This window comes from Gigantopelta aegis, chromosome 8, assembly GCF_016097555.1.
Source record: "Gigantopelta aegis isolate Gae_Host chromosome 8, Gae_host_genome, whole genome shotgun sequence".
Taxonomy (NCBI): Eukaryota; Metazoa; Mollusca; class Gastropoda; order Neomphalida; family Peltospiridae; genus Gigantopelta; species Gigantopelta aegis.
The window spans coordinates 15,967,362-15,985,959 of NC_054706.1; the positions used below are offsets into that span (position 1 = coordinate 15,967,362).

The 18,598-nt window shown below is 35.4% G+C and overlaps 1 protein-coding gene across 1 annotated transcript in view; it reads left to right on the forward strand.

The window, feature by feature from the left end:
* LOC121380041 (serine/threonine-protein kinase 31-like) overlaps positions 1-12,831 on the forward strand; it is a 41,691-nt gene extending 28,860 nt beyond the window's left edge. Inside the window, exons 17-25 of the mRNA XM_041508769.1 lie at positions 1,296-1,415; positions 4,349-4,468; positions 5,357-5,443; positions 5,855-6,004; positions 6,481-6,615; positions 8,056-8,124; positions 8,639-8,775; positions 10,504-11,057; positions 11,821-12,831. Coding sequence (XP_041364703.1) covers positions 1,296-1,415; positions 4,349-4,468; positions 5,357-5,443; positions 5,855-6,004; positions 6,481-6,615; positions 8,056-8,124; positions 8,639-8,775; positions 10,504-11,057; positions 11,821-11,942 — 1,494 coding nt within the window. The 3' untranslated portion in view covers positions 11,943-12,831. The remainder of the gene's footprint in view (positions 1-1,295; positions 1,416-4,348; positions 4,469-5,356; positions 5,444-5,854; positions 6,005-6,480; positions 6,616-8,055; positions 8,125-8,638; positions 8,776-10,503; positions 11,058-11,820) is intronic.
* The last annotated feature ends 5,767 nt before the right edge of the window (positions 12,832-18,598 follow it).

The following is an 18,598-nucleotide window of genomic DNA, read 5'->3' on the forward strand; positions in this document are numbered from 1 at the left end:
ACAAAGCCAAATTTTTTACTATTGGAAAACCTTGTTTGAAAAAAGATCGAAATCTCTTGAAAATTTCAATCTATTGACCTGAAGTAACTGTCCTGGCTGAATTGCTATAGAAACTAGTAATAACGGCCTTCGAAAACTCAAACTTTAAACACTCGATAAACTTGATCTCTTGACCTAATTATTTGGTCCCACCAAAAAGATTTAATAGATTATATACCTCTAAAACTTGATGTGTGTGGAATGATCAGACGAATGAATTGTCAGTCAGGTAAATGTTAGTTCCTGATTTGCATTAGTGCGTTTTAATGATTTTTCTTATTTAAAATATTTAAAATAATTTTGTGAATTGCGTTATTCGGCGTTCAGTGTTTTATTTGTTAGTTACATTCTGCCATGCTTTGACATCTGCAAAATACATCAGTGTTCATTATATCATTTACTTCTTGTTTCAATATTGATTTTAAAAACTCGAACTCCCGGAAACTCAAACTATTTCCTCGTCCCCTTCAAGATCGAGTTATCGAAGTTTGACTGTATATACAAAAAGTATCACAGCCCAAGTTAAGTTCAGATGGTATAAATTCAGTGTTAGAGCTGGTACTGGGATTGTAACTCAACGTCTACCAGCGTAAAGACAAATGACTCGACCAATACAGCACCACTAACCTAGTTGTTATGTAATAATTTCCAGGCAGGCACTTTCTCCATTGATTTATATTCTAGATGTACAATGGATTTTTAAAACCTAACTAAAGAATAATATTCTGTTGATTTATATTTTAGGCTTAGAGTATTTTTACATGCCCCTATACCACTACGGTTTCAGGCATGTCCATCCCGGATCCGGTCTCTGGATAGCCAGTGATCTGACCCAGGACAGAAATAAGAATGTTTTAGACTGGTTAAGCCTAACCACAAAGTAATATTCCCTGTTGATTTATGTTATAGACTTTTGAAATCTAATCATGAAGTTTTATTTTCAGTTGATTTATACTTAGGTGAAACCTAATCATGATTCAGAAGTAATATTCTCTGTTGATTTATATTCTAGATGTACAATGGACTGGTGAGACCTAACCAGGAAGTAATATTCTCTGTTGATTTATATTCTAGATGTACAATGCACTGGTGAGACCTAACTAGAAAGTAATATTCTCTGTTGATTTATATTCTAGATGTACAATGCACTGGTGACACCTAACCCGGAAGTAATATTCTCTGTTGATTTATGATCTAGATGTACAATGGACTCGTGCTAACCATTAAGTAATATTTTCTGTTGATTTATATTCTAGATGTACAATGGACTGGTGAGACCTAACCATGAAATTGACCACTTCGACATGACTCCAGTCACAGGGGCATCGTCTGATCTGTTTGAATCTGTGTTTGCTGGTGAACCCATCTTTATTAGGGTTTGTTTTTACCTTTCTGATTTCCATCTATTAATAGTCTTATCTAAACTGCTTCATTGAAGCTTTATTAAAATCATTGACGTGAATTTTTCAGGGTTTTTTATGAATTATTACTATGGGCATGTAATGAATAAATAAATGAATGTTTAACGACACCCCAGGATTAAAAAACAAAAAAATCAGCAATTAGTTGTCAAAGAATAATAAGTTTATGAAACAAATTGTTATGACCCAAGCAGGCACTCATAACTGGGGAAATAAAAATCATAATTTCTTACTGAGAATATACTCTCGGTATACTAAGTTCAAAATTGTACGTAGCTCCCCTTTTATATTTTGGTGAACCATTAAAAAATGCGCCAAATTCCATCATTGAAACTGCTCAACTTTTCCTTTTTGACTTGATCCTACAGGACATTCAAAATTCCATAGCACCAAAACTACCCCCGCCTGCTACTGATCCTGGTCGGGCTGCTGGTGTTCCCTTACACCTGCCAGTGCAGGCGGTCCCCTCTCCCACCCACCCCAACCCTTACATGTCCTGGACGGAGCCGGCCAAGGCTGGCACCTGCACCTATAACAGGCATCGCTACAACAACTTGCTCTGAGTGTGCATGTAAAACCCTATAACCTGACCTAACCTGACCTAACCTGACCTAACTGAAAAATTACAATGCATTGGTGTAAAGAAAAATGTAATGTTATCACTATTTGGCAAACAACACTGTGGAGTCGTATATTTGAAAGAGTTTGCATTTATGCTTCAGTGTTGTTATTTTTTAATTTGTAATAACATGTTATTTTAATACAATTCATTGCAGATTTTTTGGACAAAATAAATAGAACTTTTGGTTTTGAAAATTATCTATGAATGTGAATAAAATACAACTTTAGTTAAATTAAATGCAATATTCAGAAGTGTGTATAAAGTTATTTTCATCATTTCAGTATTGACCTAATGTACATTACATGTATGGATATCAAAATAATTTTAGGCTGGAAAAATAGCTAAAGTAATAAATAGCATAACAAACTCTGAACCGGTTATCAAATTTAGGTCAGTTGTGAAATAATTTTCATTTTACATTTGCTAAAGCTTGTGACAAGTGAAAATTATTTCACTCGGGACATAAATTTGATAATAACTGGTAACTTGTTTTATTTAATTGGCTGATAAGCAAAGGTAAGTATCTGAAAGAATTCTATTATGTTAAAATAGCATAAAGAGGATACTCACTGAGTGTGTTGTGATATCATAATTTATCAGCACGAGTTGATAAAAGTATGAAATCCGAGGCTTGCCAAGGATTTTTATACTTTTATCAACAAGTGCTGGTAAATTATGATATCACAAGACACGAGGGGGGTATTCTGTTTATCATCCATTATCATTCTTTCCATTTTCGACAATTGTAAACAATGTCAGTAATGTGGGTTGAATGTCATTATATTTGGCAGTGGTAGACTCATTAACAGAACGACAGTGGCATGACGTCACTAATGATAGGTTTAGCGTGGAAACATACACAGTGACGTAACAAAAATAAGCAATATCTCCTAGGAGAATATGACAGGAGATAATGCAAATTATAGTGCCAGTGATATCTCCTACGAAAGCCTTTAATGGATGATAATATGTATCATTCCAACAAGGAGCCCATTGGTAAAGCTCTTGCCTGAGGCACGGTCAGTTTAGGATCGATCCCTGTCGATGGGCCTATTGGCCATTTTTTATTTCAGCCAGTGCACCACGCCTAGTCGGGGAACATTTTGTTTTCAAAATTGTGGTTTGTGATATTTCTAGTCAATTGAAAACTGATTAGCAATTGCAGGTTAATGTTTTAAAATTGTGGTTTGTGATATTTCTAGTCAATTGAAAACTGATTAGCAACTGCAGGTTAATGTTTTCAAAATTGTGGTTTGTGATATTTCTAGTCAATTGAAAACTGATTAGCAACTGCAGGTTAATGTTTTCAAATTGTGGTTTGTGATATTTCTAGTCAATTGAAAACTGATTAGCAACTGCAGGTTAATGTTTTAAAATTGTGGTTTGTGATATTTTCTAGTCAATTGAAAACTGATTAGCAACTGCAGGTTAATGTTTCAAAATTGTGTTTTGTGATATTTCTAGTCAATTGAAAACTGATTAGCAACTGCAGGTTAATGTTTCAAAATTGTGGTTTGTGATATTTCTAGTCAATTGAAAACTGATTAGCAACTGCAGGTTAATGTTTTAAAATTGTGGTTTGTGATATTTCTAGTCAATTGAAAATTGTGGTTTGTGATATTTCTAGTCAATTGAAAACTGATTAGCAACTGCAGGTTAATGTTTCAAAATTGTGGTTTGTGATATTTCTAGTCAATTGAAAATTGATTAGCAACTGCAGGTTAATGTTTTAAAATTGTGGTTTGTGATATTTCTAGTCAATTGAAAACTGATTAGCAACTGCAGGTTAATGTTTTAAAATTGTGGTTTGTGATATTTCTAGTCAATTGAAAACTGATTAGCAACTGCAGGTTAATGTTTTAAAATTGTGGTTTGTGATATTTCTAGTCAATTGAAAATTGATTAGCAACTGCAGGTTAATGTTTTAAAATTGTGTAGCGATCTAGGAAACTTGCTTAGCGAATCACGATGCGATACTGAACAAAATATTCCCTGCTAGAATATCAAAGGCCATAGTACGTGCTATCCTGTCTGTGGGATGGTGCATATAAAAGATCCCTTGATACTAATGGAAAATGTAGTGGGTTTCCTCTCTAATATGTCAAAATTACCATATGTTTGACATACAATAGCTGATGCTTAATAAATCAATGTGCTGTAGTGGCGTCGTTAAATAAAATAAAATAAATAATAAATAAACATTCCAACAAGGTCTACTTTAAATATAAATGTGATTATATATATATATATTTTTTTTTCCTCCCAGGAATATTTGTTGTCTGATGGGGAGCACTTGGACAAGTCAGAGTTTCTAAGTCAAGTGATAAAGTACGCCGCATCAGCTCAGGACTGTCTTGCAGCCGTGAAAGCCATTTTCTTCGACAAGGTTACTTATTTATGTAATTACATATTATGCAAGGTTGAAGCTGAATAAACAAGCATGTTTTGTTTTGTTTTTTGTAAAACAAAAAAAAAAGCATTTATTAAATTAAGGGGTCTTTGGTGTTTCTTTTAAAAGACATATATTGATCATGAATTTTACATCCCTAATTATTTCTTTCATTAAATTAATTTAAAATTTAATTAAATATACTTTAAAAAAAAAAAAAAATACTTTGAGATAAATATCAATGGATACAGCTGTGAGTGAGGCTGTTTATGATAAACAAGACATTTAATTCCATGAAATTATTGTTGATTAAAAAAACCTTTTTATTGTACAAAGAACAAAAGAATTGGGCACAAGTTTGACAATTTACAAGGCCCTCTTATATATACATTCTTACATATCGTGTTATTGATAGAACTAATTGTATCTGAAATCGGATGCCCAAATTTATTTTGGTTTTTGCCAAAGAAAATAAACATTTAATTAAAATGGATAATTCTTAATTTAGCTGGTAGACAAATTTATTATGCAGTGAGTGGAAGGTAGCTAAGTGGTAAAGTGCATGCATGATGTATAATGCGATATATGATCCCAGCCAGTTCAAACAACTCATATATATTAAATGATTTCCGTATATACTCTCATATCTTTGGGAAGACGATGAAAGATTACATACTGCTGTTCTGTGGTGATAAAAGGCACTGATGGCAGTGGGTTTGTTCTCACTATCTAGAACTAGTGTTATACAGACACCAAGAACAAATGTTGCTTTATCATTAGGAGTAGCCTAGGTGGTGGGTGTTTGTTTTGTTGAAATAACGGTAGTTTTAAAAATTTATTTATTTATATTTAAATTAAAAACTTTCTTCTGTTTTGTTTTTTCAGACTGCTAGACATGCATATGTGATGTTTGCAAAGACTGGGGAATTACTTTCTGGTTGGGTTGACAATGGAAACAAGCCATCGGATAAGGTTTGATGGTCATGTTTGTTCTGACATTGAAAAAACCCATTTGTAGTTCAGTAGTAAAGTGCAGTTTTTTTCAAATTGATCCTCATACCCATTGTGTTTTTTTCTTTTCATACATAACTAGTGATAAACATTTGCCTGATGCGTGATTGCTTTATGAATGATTTCTGTTGATTTCTTGTCCATTGGGTTATTTCTTATTCCAGCCAGTGCTCAACTTGTGTAGCAAAGGCCATGGGGTTGATGCACATAAAAGATCCCTTGCTGCTAATTAAAAAAGTGGCTTTTTATTTGTTTTCAGTTACATAAAATATAAGATTTGTTTTCTTCATTATTTTGCTTTTAGTTGAGAACATTCATTTGAAAAAGTCAAGAGTATGCAATGCAACAATTGGTTTTGTGTGTATATTTTAGGTTACCATGGAAATCTGCTTCAGCATGGCTTCCGCTCTGCTGGCACTTCATGAAGAAAACATAATCCATGGAGAGGTTACGCCTCAGAATATTGTCATCAAAGAAGATGCATCCTGTTGCCTCTTGATGCCAGATTTCTCCAGAAAAACGGTAAACTTTTAAAAACTGTTTCTCAGAGTTTAAAGGCACTAACAGGGTGGGACGTAGCCCGATGGTAAAACATTCGCTTGATGTGCGGTCAATCTAGGAATGTTTCCTATCGGTGGTTCCATTTGGGCTGGTTCTTGCACCACGACTGGTATATATGAAAGTCCATGCTATGTGCTATCCTGTCTGTGGGATGGTGCATATAAAAGGTCCCTTGCTACCAATGGAAAAAATGTAACAGTTTTTTTCTCTTAAGACTATATATACTCTTCCAACAAAGTAGGGGAACCCTAATGAGAATTTTTCAATTGCCAAAATTGTATGGTATATTAGCCATGGGGAATGGTTATATGATAAACATATTGAAACATAAAAGAAAGAAAAACCCAAGAAGCTCATTTTTAGATTATCATTCCATTGTGTTTGCCATACTATGTAAATTTTTAAAAAAAAAAATTTTATTTTTTTATTTATTGTAGGTTGATAGATGCCGGAAAAAGTATATTTCAAAATCTGGCCTGCAGTTTGTTGCTCCAGAAATAGGAAATATTACTGATGCAAGTAGAATGTCACCCGTTGTGGATATGTACAGTATCGGTGTGCTTTTGTTGTGGGTAGGTTTCAATAACATTGTTTGTAGATGTGTAAAGCATTCATATGTTTTAGCTGTAATATAAAAAGTTATTAAATTAAATGTTCTATATTTAAAGAAACATTTATTAGTTTCCTACCGGACCAACTGGAGGAGTCTATAGGTTTCGTCCCTGTCCTTCTGTTTGTCTGTCTGCCAGTCTCACATATAGTTTTCCGGACTTTATTGCCGCAATGCCTCAAGATACTGAGCTGAATTTTTGTATAAATCTTTATCATGTACAGTTTGACATCAAAGTTTGACTGTCATGATGATTTACCCAGTTTTGACACAGCTATGGTGATACGAAAATTTTGTTGGACCCGGTAGGGGACATGTATTGCTTTAGCAGTACTCTCAGGATGCTTGTTTCAAGAAGTATGAAATCAAATCTAAATGACAAGGTGTTGAAGATTTTAGCATTGGGTAAAGGCGACACCACACAATACAAGTGCCAAGTGCAAGAATACCATCAAAAATAACCAATTACATATACCGATGAAATTATAATGTTTGTCTTGTCAGTCTGATATTTCCGTGGCTATTTTCGGACGAGGCACTCATATCGTGTGGTGTCGCCCTAACACAGAGTCCATGTGATGTTTCTTCAGACAGTTATGAAATAGAATTAAATGACGTGTTGAAGGTTATATCACTGTGCAAGACAAAGTCCAAGTGATGTTTTAGGTCACGACAAAACCTTCAAGGAATTACTGTCGGCCACACTGCATATTTATTTTAATATTGGAGTTAACCAGTTTTTTAAAGATGTCTTTTGTTAAATTTATTAAGTGTTTTTTCTACAAACAAGTAATTAAAGGGTATGCAGTCTCAGGATGAGAGTTTTATTTAGGGATGTGATGCATGAGCATAAATATAGGCCGTGATTAATATTGATAACAGAAGGCTGTAAAATTGAGTCTTGTTACACTTTAGAACCATAGGGGGTGGGACGTAGCCCAGTGGTAAGGTGCCGCCTGATGCGCTGTTGGTCTTGGATCGATCCCCTTCGATTGTCTCATTCGGCTATTTCTTGTTCCAGCCAGTGTACCATGACTGGCATATATCAAAGGCTGTGGTATGTGCTACCCTCTGTGGGATGGTGCATATAAAAGATCCCTTGCTACTAATGGAAAAATGTAGCAGGTTTCCTCTCTAAGACTACATGTCAACACTACCAAATGTTTGACATTCAATAGTCTATGATTAATAAATCAGAGTTTAACAAATGTTTTTAACTTTAGAACCACAGGACTGAATGCAAAGTGGTTGACAAGCTGTTGATAGAGATCACGGTAATAAACTGTAAAACTGAGTGTGTGTCTTGTGGTAATGAAAGATGTCAGATTTATAGCGAGGCGAGATCGTGGCTTTAAAACTTATTGTGAAGTGTCTATTAAGTCTCTCTTATTGTTCGTTTCAGCTTCATTGCCCGGATACTCAGTTTGGTACTTTACCCGAGGGAACTCTGGACTATAAGTCTGCACCTCTAGTAAGTTTCTCAGTGGAATTCAAATTGCATTATATTGACTACCTGTCCTTAAACTCGTTACTTACTTCTGTAAGTATTTTACATGCCTATATCCAATTAAAGTTCAAGCACGCTGTTCTGGGGACACCACCACGACTGGTACATCAAAGGCAGTGGTATGTGCTATTCTGTCTATGGGATGGTGCATATAAAAGATCCCTTGCTGCTAATCGAAAAGAGTAGCCCATGAAGTGGCAACAGCGGGTTTCCTCTCTCCATATTTGTGTGTTCCTTAACCATATGTCTGACGTCATATAATGTAAATAAAATGTGGTGAGTGTGTCGTTAAATAAAACGTTTCCTTCCTTCTTGAACACTGGTTAGATATATGAGCATGAACACTAATGTTTATATTTTATATGTTATCTTTAATGTGGGCTAATTTTGAGGATTTACTTACTAACTTTCTTTCAAAACCACTTATATTGTGTATAGTTTTGTCATTGAGTAATTCTGAGCATTTACTTACTTTCAGAACCATTTATTAAAAGAACTTTTGTCATCACTGCTGTTGCCAACACCCAATGGGCGAGCCACCATACAAATGCTTTGCAATTCTGAATATCTGAATACAGACATTCCCGATGAACCAGTAGCAACAGAAACTGAAAGGTGATCCATTTAATATTCAACTAAAACATTAGAATGTTAAAACATCTTCATTTTTAAATAATTAAATTTTCTTTGCATTTATAAACTTTACAGCAATCTCACTGGTCGAGAGGTGATTACTGTTTTTTCATTCATATCTCGATGAACCAAAAAAAAAAAAGCCACGCCTATCACCCCACCCCCACCCCTGACTCTCACTACTTTTCTGTAACTAGCCGAAATATTTAGATATTTTGAAGAAAACACATGAAAGATACAAAAAACTATACAATTGTGACTTTCTTTCTTTTCCTAACTGTCTTGAAACCAGCATGTTGTTTAGTATCTGAAACAACACTTTATGACGACATTGAATAAGTCGTGTCACATCTGTCAATGGCAGGCATGGTCTTATTTAGTGCAACATTGAAAGTTAGGATAGATGCTATTTACTGTATTCCTACCATTGCTTTTCTTGCATTATGTGTTGGCATCATCAGACCAAGTTAAATACTAAAAATAATACTGTAAATATACCATGTATTGCATCATTAAAGTATTGTGAGTGGTCAACAATGGCCAAAACTGTGTGTAGAAAGTATTGTGAACCTCTAATAGCAAAATTATTACTATTAAAAACACCGACAAGCACATTGTCTTTGCCATGAATCAAGTTTGAAAGTTCATACGATCTGTTGTTGTAATTAATTGAGAAGCTGATGTTCACTGTTAAATGTGCAGAAAAGAATTAAGTAAAGGTTATCAAGTAGTTGGTTGGCAGATTAACAGTTATTGACCAAACATCTGTGCTAAGGAGAGGAATAACTTGTGCCCAATCCTTTTGTATATATATATTATGTGCAATAAAATATGTTTTCAGTCAAATCTGTGCTTACGATTCATTGATAATTAATTAAACCAATGTTTTTGTCTTTGATTTCTTTACAAAACTAAACTTACTATTGTGTACATAAATCAATGTGAGGGCGAGACGTAGCCCAGTGGTACAGCGCTCGCTCGATGCACGGTCGGTGTGGGATCAATCCCCGTCGGTGGGTCCATTGGGCTATTTCTCGTTCCAGCCAGTGCATCACGAATGGTATATCAAAAAGGCTGTGGTATGTACTACCCTGTCTGTGGGATGGTGCATATAAAAGATCCCTTGCTGCTAATTGAAAAGAGTAGCCCATGAAGTGGCCACAGTGGGTTTCCCCTCTCAATATCTGTGTTATCCGTAACCATATGTCTGACGCCATATAACCGTAAATACAATGTGTTGAGTGCGTCGTTAAATAAAACATTTCTTTCTTTATAAGTCACTGCACTCTGTAGTCCTTCCCAGTTTTCACAGTTCTTTGTGTTCAACAAATGTTTTGAGAAAGTAACCAACCCTCACAGAAACTTTGGTTAGTGTCCTTTGTATATACAGTAATACAGGTGAATACTTCCTCTAGCTCAGACCAAATATTCTCTAGCCTGGACTAAACATTCACTAGCCTGGAACAAATATTCACTAGCCCAGACCAAATATTCACTAGCCAGGACCAAATATTCACTAGCCCGGACCAAATATTCACTAGTCCAGACCAAATATTAACTAGAGCCTGGACTAAATATTCACTAGCCCAGACCAAATATTCACTAGTGGATTTGTCAAACACTGTTGTTGTTTGCAAAACTTCCTAGATTTACAATATTTACTTCTCACATATTTTTTTTATTATTATTATTATTTGTTTTTTTAAACAGTGTATCTGATAATGCAGCCTCTGATGGCCGTCCTTCAGACAAACCTTCTGATGATGCACCTGCAACAGACGCCGACACGGAACAGACGGACATCCACCCAAACGAAGAAACCACAGAGGACATAATCACGGAACTGACAAAACCAGACGAGTCCGGTCTGGCAAGCTGCACACAGAACACTGATGAGGATACAGCACCGGAACCAACAGTACCCGACCACCTGCAGCCGGGCGGATCTCTAGACGAGGTGGCAGCGTGTCTGTATGGCCTGTCTTGTGAGGCGGGACAGATCGATCTCAGCAAGATCGACCTCAGCACCACGTACCTTGATTTTACCAGATCGGTCGCCAGCGAGCAGGAGAGTTGCGCGAGTCCGCAGGTGGTGGACACAACAAACTGTAGTGATAATAACGAGCCTGTGACGAATGACGCGACTCGCAGTTCGGAAGAGAGTGTTGAAGTGAACGGCGCATCGCTCGATCTCATTACAGAGTGCATCGGCAAGAGAAAGTCGGCACACAGTCAGGAAGACCAGTGTCCAAATCTTGAAGAAGGTTATTAGTGGGGTTTTTGTTAAACATTTACGTTCAGCATGTTGCCCAGTGGTGTAGCACTCGCCGGATGCGTGGTTGGTCCAGGATCGATCCTCATTGGACTATTGCTTGTTCCTGCCAAGACCTGGTGCTTATGCAACTTTTTGAGTCTAAACTCAAAACTTAATTAGAGTCATGGCAATGCCATACAAATTGTATGCGAGTGACGCCATTAAAAAATTTGAGTCTAGATGAAAGTTTTATAAGCACGGGCACAGTGCTCTACAACAAAGGCAGTGGTATGTACTATCCTGGCTGTGGGATAGTGTATATAAACAATCCTATGCTGGTAATCGAAAAAAAAGTAGCCCATGGAGAGGGGGCAGAGGGTTTAATCTGTGTTCGGTATCCATATCTGATATCATATAACTGTAATTAAAATGTGTACATCATATAAAACATTCCTTTCTTTAACATTTAATGTGCGTTAGACCTATTAAAATCACTGACTTTAGTTATTAGGCAGTGTAAATATTTTCAGCCATTACATACATTTTACTGTTAACCAAAAATATTATTTACAACTTTTTGCTTTTGCTAAGTTGTCAGTTTTCACAATGTGTTTCTGGTTGTCCTGGACTTTCTAATGGCTCAAAATCAATGCTATGTGAAACAAAACAAAAAAAGGTATGTACCATACTAACTAGGGTCAGTGGCTTTAAGGCTTGAAGCCTTTTCCCAATCTTGATGATAATTTTTTTTAAAACCCTATTGTGTTTTGTAGTTGTAAAAGATTTCAACATTCAGCATTCGTTCCTGAAGGAGAGATCCCAATCACCAATTATCTCCATGCTTGGAAAAAGTGCAGATCTACAGAAAGGTTCCAGTTCACTGGATGCCCCGTGAATTCATCACTGTGCACACCTCTTGCGTAAAAACATTGATTGGGTACCACACCTTGCGTTCATCTCATGTAACAAGTGATGGTACTTTGTTGTTGCACATTATCATACATTTTATCTTCATTATGAGAATTCATTGTTGTCTGACTACCAACTGGTTTGTGAAAATGTCTACAAATTATTTTGTAGTTTAGCAAAGACTTTTTTTTTAGTTGTACTTTTTTTTTCTTTTTCTTTTTTTTTTCAAATTGCTACAATGGTTATGATTTAACACAACTAGTTTTATTTATGGATTACTCAAATGTAGCATTCAGAAATTTACAATAAAACCTCTGTTAATAATTAATGATCTTTTTTTCTTTTTTTTTCAACATGTTATGCCAGGGTTTTTTCTTTTTGGTGTTTCTTTCTATCTGTTTTATCCCCACCACTTTCATAATAACTTGTTTAATAAAAAATAATATTTAACATGTTCTCCTAGTCATGATGTATTTTCATAATTTTGTACCGATTTCATTGAAACATTTTTTTTTCTCTCTTTATGGATACTGTATTTTAATTTAAACTGAAAATGAATGTAATAAAATAAACTTATTACCTGCTAGGAAGCAGATCAATTTAGTAGTGGTAAGTCATAAGATCAGCCCCAAAATTACATGGTCTGTGCTGTCCTGTCTATGAGAAAATGTCTGTCATAACAGTGTCATTAGTCTCCAACCGGTCCATCCAGAGGGGACTATTGGTTTCATCTCCAACCTTCTGTCCGTCGTCCCACATATAGTTTTCACAATGTCTTGAGTTATTAAGCTGAAATTTTGTGTAAAGCTTTATCATGTACTAATACAGATCAAGTTTGACATTCATGACGATTTACCCATTTTTGACAGAGTTATGGCCCTTGAACTTAGGAGATTTAAAAAAAGAATTCTGAATTTATTTTTTGCAATTAACTCGAGATATTGAACTGAAATGTTTTATATAGCTTTATCATCTTCTGTTACAAATCAAGTTTAAACTTTCATGGCAAGTTACCCATTTTTGACAGAGTTATGGCCCTTGAATTTAGGGGACAAACATTTATTTTCCGGGCCTTTTGTGGGGGGGGGGGGGGAGAATGCCAGAAAATACTGAGTTGAGATTTTGTATATAGCTTTCTCATGTACTGTTACAGATCATGTTTAACTTGCATGGTGATTTGCCCATTTTTTATAGTTATGGCCCTTGAATATAAGAGATACAAAAATTTGCTGGCCGCAGATGGGGACATGTATTAGCAGTATTAGCAGTACTCTCAGAAAGCTTGTTAAACTACATTAAAATTGGACAAATGACAAATGTTCAAGATTTTCTGCATGCGTGTGCATAATCCTATACAGTATATTTGTAAAAGCTGTCACAGTTGATTAGGCATTAACCTTGTTATTATTTGAAGTAGAGTGCCAACACAAAATTGTCCCAATTTCAAGGGCTGTTTTCATTTCATTTCAACTTATTTTCGTGCTTATATCCAGTTAAGGTTCAAGCATGCTGTTCTGGGCACACACCTCAGCTATCTGAGCTGTCTGTCCAGGACAGTGGGTTTAGTTATTAGTTGGTTAGTGGTTAGTGAGAGAGAAGAGAGTGTAGTGGCCTTATACCTACCCATTGAACCCTTAAGAACTCGCCCTGGGTTGGAGCCGGTACTGGGCTGCGAACCCTGTACCTACCAGCCTGTAGTCCGATGGCTTAACCACTGCGCCATCGAGGCCGGTTCAAGGGCTGTAGCAGTGATACTGAACACAGTATCACCTGGCACCTTTCTAAAGCCAGAGCAATGATATTCAATTTGAACTGTACGTGACAATATCCTAATGTCATATAAATGACATTTAATTTGTCTAGAACTACCTGCAATGAAAAGCAGTAACTGACAAATGTGTCTTAAGGATGTTTTTGTGTTTCTTTTTTAAATGACATCTTAACCCTTTCAGACTCGTTAACCCATTGTCTTCAAAGTGCCCCAGGAATTTATATATTTGACAGTTAAACAAACAATAAATTTACAGATGGTTTTTTGATGATAAATTATTTAATATTCATAGTAGAAGACTGGTTCAAGCATATTTGTAAACGTAAATCAATTTTCTATGAGAAGGAGCTCATTATTATACATATATAGAGTTATATTAAACAAAATCACTGATTATAAAAACATACCAAATTTCTATGAAAATGTGTAAATGAATAAACCCATTTAGAAAATCTTTCCGAGCACGTGCAAATCTCTAAAGTGGTATGTCATCTTGAATTCATGATAGTATTTCAGCTAGTGGAATTCCAACCGAATTATCAGTTACATTACGATAAAACATCACTATAGCGTTAATTTTCCGTGAAGGTCGTATTATAGAAAATGGATGTCGCCATTGTAGTTAACAGAACAGTTATACCAAATAGGCTGAAAAGTTCCCAACAAATGAGCACATTCTCACGGCAAACCATGTAACACTTCTACAGGATGTTGTTGTTAGCACTGCCTCTATTGCCCATGTCAACCTGTGACAAATTTGGTGGTAAATACAAACTGAAAACACAACGGGATTTCCCGTTCTGTAGTCTGAACAGTGATTTTTTTTTTAACGGGATTTCCCGTTCCATAGTCGGAAAGGGTTAAAAGACTGGTTGCAAATTTATACTGGTACATTAGTACATTGCATGGTTTCATTTCATTTATGATTGTTCTCATGCTGCTATGCCATTACTGTTCAAGCACACTGTTCTGGGCACACACCTCGGTTATCTACGCTGGCTGGTCAGGATAGTGGTTAGTTGTTAATGGTTAGTGAGAGAGAAGTTGGCGAAGTTGCCTACTGAGTCGTTAAACCCGCTCTGAGTGGGAACCGGTACCTGGAATTGAACCCAGTACCTACCAGCCTTAAGCATTAGTATTATAGGGAACAGTAGGGTAGTCTTTTCCCACAGGTGGCTGTTTTACACAAGTAAGTTAACACTTTGAGAAGTGGTCTGTTTTACATACTGAAACTTGTCAGTAGTTAAGTAAGAAAATAGAACATGTCATTTTCATTTGTGGAAAGTCTGCATTAAACAATAGTAAGTTATACCGCCAGACATAGAAAATTTACTTTGTATTAATTATTTCCATAACTAATCCTATGCATGCGTAGCGGTTATTTTAGTGATTTTCTTATTCAAATATTATGCACAGTTAGTCATTTTATGTCATTTATGTGTTCAATTCAATAATCATTTTAGTAGATCAAAAAATAAAATAAAATAATAACCTCTTCTATATTTGATAAACCTGCATGATTGATGGTGCCTTATATAGCATTCAAAGCAGAAAGTTTCAAAGGGATCAGTTTGGGATGTTATCAGTGGTCATAAAAGCATTGAGCTCCACAAAACCAAGACACCTAAATACATTACTATTGTATTTACATGACTAAAAGTTGATTTAACCACGTCATATGATCATACAAGTTTCGAGTTGTATGATCTCAAAATAGACTTTAATAGGTTATGTGATTATAAAATGCCTTTACCAGATCATGTGATCATAAAATAGACTTTACCAGGTCATGTGATCATATAATGGATTTTACCAGGTCATCATATGATAAAATTACACTTGCATAAATGCAGTGGTGGATCCAAAAAATCCATTGGGGGGGGGGGGGGGGGGGGGGGGGGGGTGTAATGACATGTGGCCGAAAGTCACAAATATTCCTGAAGCAATTTCTCGGATAACTCATAAAATGTAGGGTGGAACCCCCCTTAGATCCACCACTGATAAATGTGTCCTGTCATTTCAAATGTTCTCACTATTTTAATATAAAGGACTTGCAGGGTTTTGTTTTTTTGTTCATTCCTGCCACACCCCAAATGATGATTATAGCCAATGTCTCCCATAAAATGTACAGTTCATCTGGTTTCAAACTTCAACTTCGGGGAAGCGTTGCATATATTTGAAATTTCAATCCGTCCAATTATTCATCTACATCTATCTGTCTTTTAACACACTACAATCATTTTTGTGAAACCTGGAGGCTTGTAGTATGTATAGGTAGATATCTGCTTAAGATGTTATTTTTTAAAATGTTTTTTCACTTGGAGCTTTCTGGCTTCAAATATGCTTAAAATATTATTATTTTAGATAAATTATCATCAAAAGATTTTGATGGAACTAGGCAACCATTTCTGTTTTATGTAATGTCACAAGTTTTGAGGTGGGTTGTGCGAGTTTTGAGGTGTTTTTTTTTAATATTGTATGTTGTTACACCGATATTGTAAGATTTACAAATAATATCGTACCGTAGTCATCTTTTTACTGGTACTGGAAGATGTACAAATTACCGTAGTTATTGGTTACTATGGAATATTATCTTTCATTTTAATTTTCAAAATGGTCATAAAAAACAAATCTTCCATTTGCAGTTTTCTATCAAACAGTTCTCATATTTTCCTTTTTCCCCAATCTCTTGTTTTGGTAAAAACTGATAATAATGACTGCTCTCACTATGCCATTCTCCAAATGTATATATTTTTACTTTTTGTTTAAAAGTAACAACATTCATCACCATTGACATTAAACCTACCATATATGTATATCATTTAATGTTTTGTTCTGTTAAACGAAATCCTGAAAATAAACGATCAAAATTTGAATAAAATTGTTGTTTATAATTTATTTAATTATATGTTTTTTAATACATGGGACCACCAGAATTTGAGGAGGGAATTAAAAGCATACAACATTTGTAGAATCAGCTAATTTTCAAAATAATAAAAAATGTACTTGAAGGTCTCCAAGAAACTTGATAGTCTATAATAAACTATTCGCCTGTAATTCACCAAAACAATATAAGATGTAAAAAAAGTGTGATAGAAGCTGTAACGTACATGCACATTAGTGTTGTGAAACTTCCATTAGCATGGGGAGGGACAAAGCCCAGTGGTAAAGCGTTAACTTGATGCACGGTCGGTCTATGATCGATCCCCATCAGTGGACCCATTGAGCTATTTCACATGCCAGCCAGTGGTCCACAACTGGTGTAACAAAGGCCATGGTATGTACTATCCTGTCTGTGGGATGGTGCATATAAAAGATCCCTTGCTGTTAATCGAAAAGAGTAGCCCATGAAGTGGAGACAGCGGGTTTCCTCTCTCAATATCTGTGTGGTCTGACGCCATAAAATGTGTTGAGTGTGTCGTTAAATAAGACATTTCCTTCCTTCCTTCCATTAGCATATTCAACACAATATCTCCTCACAAGACTGATTTCAAAAGAAGTTAAGGCAGAGTTGTCAGGTGCATTGTTAACCATGTTGATGTATATGGTTTCAACATCGTCTGTAGCAAGACTGCCACTTTATAGCATGCATAAGTACAGGCGCCAAAAGCCTATATAATGTGCATAGAATAATATAATATCCAAGCAACTGAAAATATATATATATATATTAGGCCCCTGCGAAGCTTCGTATATTCGATTCGATTCGAAATCGTCGCGAAGCTTCGATTCGATTCGATTCGATTTTTGTGTATTTGGAATTTCGAATATTGCAGTGTACGGACAATAGACCTCTTTCACATTCCCATTGGGCATGTGCGCGAAAAGTACCGTCCCTTGCCGAATTGGACGGTATCGAGGCTATACACAAATTGGGGGGCATGATCGACAGTTGTCATGAGCGTCGTGAGTAGCTTCGTAGGAGCTGTGAATCTCTAGCGACTAACGTACATATTTCGTATAAGATGTTAAAATGGCCGCAAAAAACGGTCTACTAAAGTTTACATCGGAATGACCAAAAGCAGTGAAACATTAACTTAGACAAGTCTCTGGAGCCGCCTGTCAAGGGTATTTTAACAGCACAAATTTAAAAGATTCATACAATAAAATTAACTTTAGTGGAATGTGTTTGCTACTTTTGACAATTAGAATTATAGTTAAATATTCACGCGGATTTACCAGTGATGTTTAATTCTCCACATGTATCAGTATTTAAAATTTAATAAAGTATGCCTCTCCTTCCCCCTCCCCCCCCCCCCCCCCCCCCCCCCAAAACCCCTAACTCACATAGACCTTTATCACAGCTCCATTTTCTCCTTATCGTTTCATTAAAGGGACATTCCTGAGTTGCTGCAAGTTTTAAGATGTTATCGACTAACATAGACTTTTTAACGAGTGTAATTACATATCAACTATATTTTTCTGCATATAAAATATTAGTGGATGTATATTAAACGTGTTTCTGATCATTCTAATATTTGTACTAGGTTAAATTTCACTTTATTTCCTAAAACACATTTTGTACAAAATTATTTAAAGACGAAATCCAGTTTGGGTTTCTTGCAAATATTAAGACGACCAGAAACACATTGAATAAACAGACACTGATATTCTAAACAAGAAAATATATTTAATATGAAAGTTTAATCGTAGAAATATTTTGTTAGTCGGAAACATTTTACAATGCAGCAAACTCGGGAATGTCCCTTTAAAAAAAAGACAGTCCTACATCTACTAATCAATGTTACATGTCTATCCACGAATTATTTATTTATGTATTTATTTATTTACTGATTTATTTATTTTATTTTATTTTATTTTTACTATCATTTATATCAGATACATACAACTTCACTTGAAATAATAGCTGA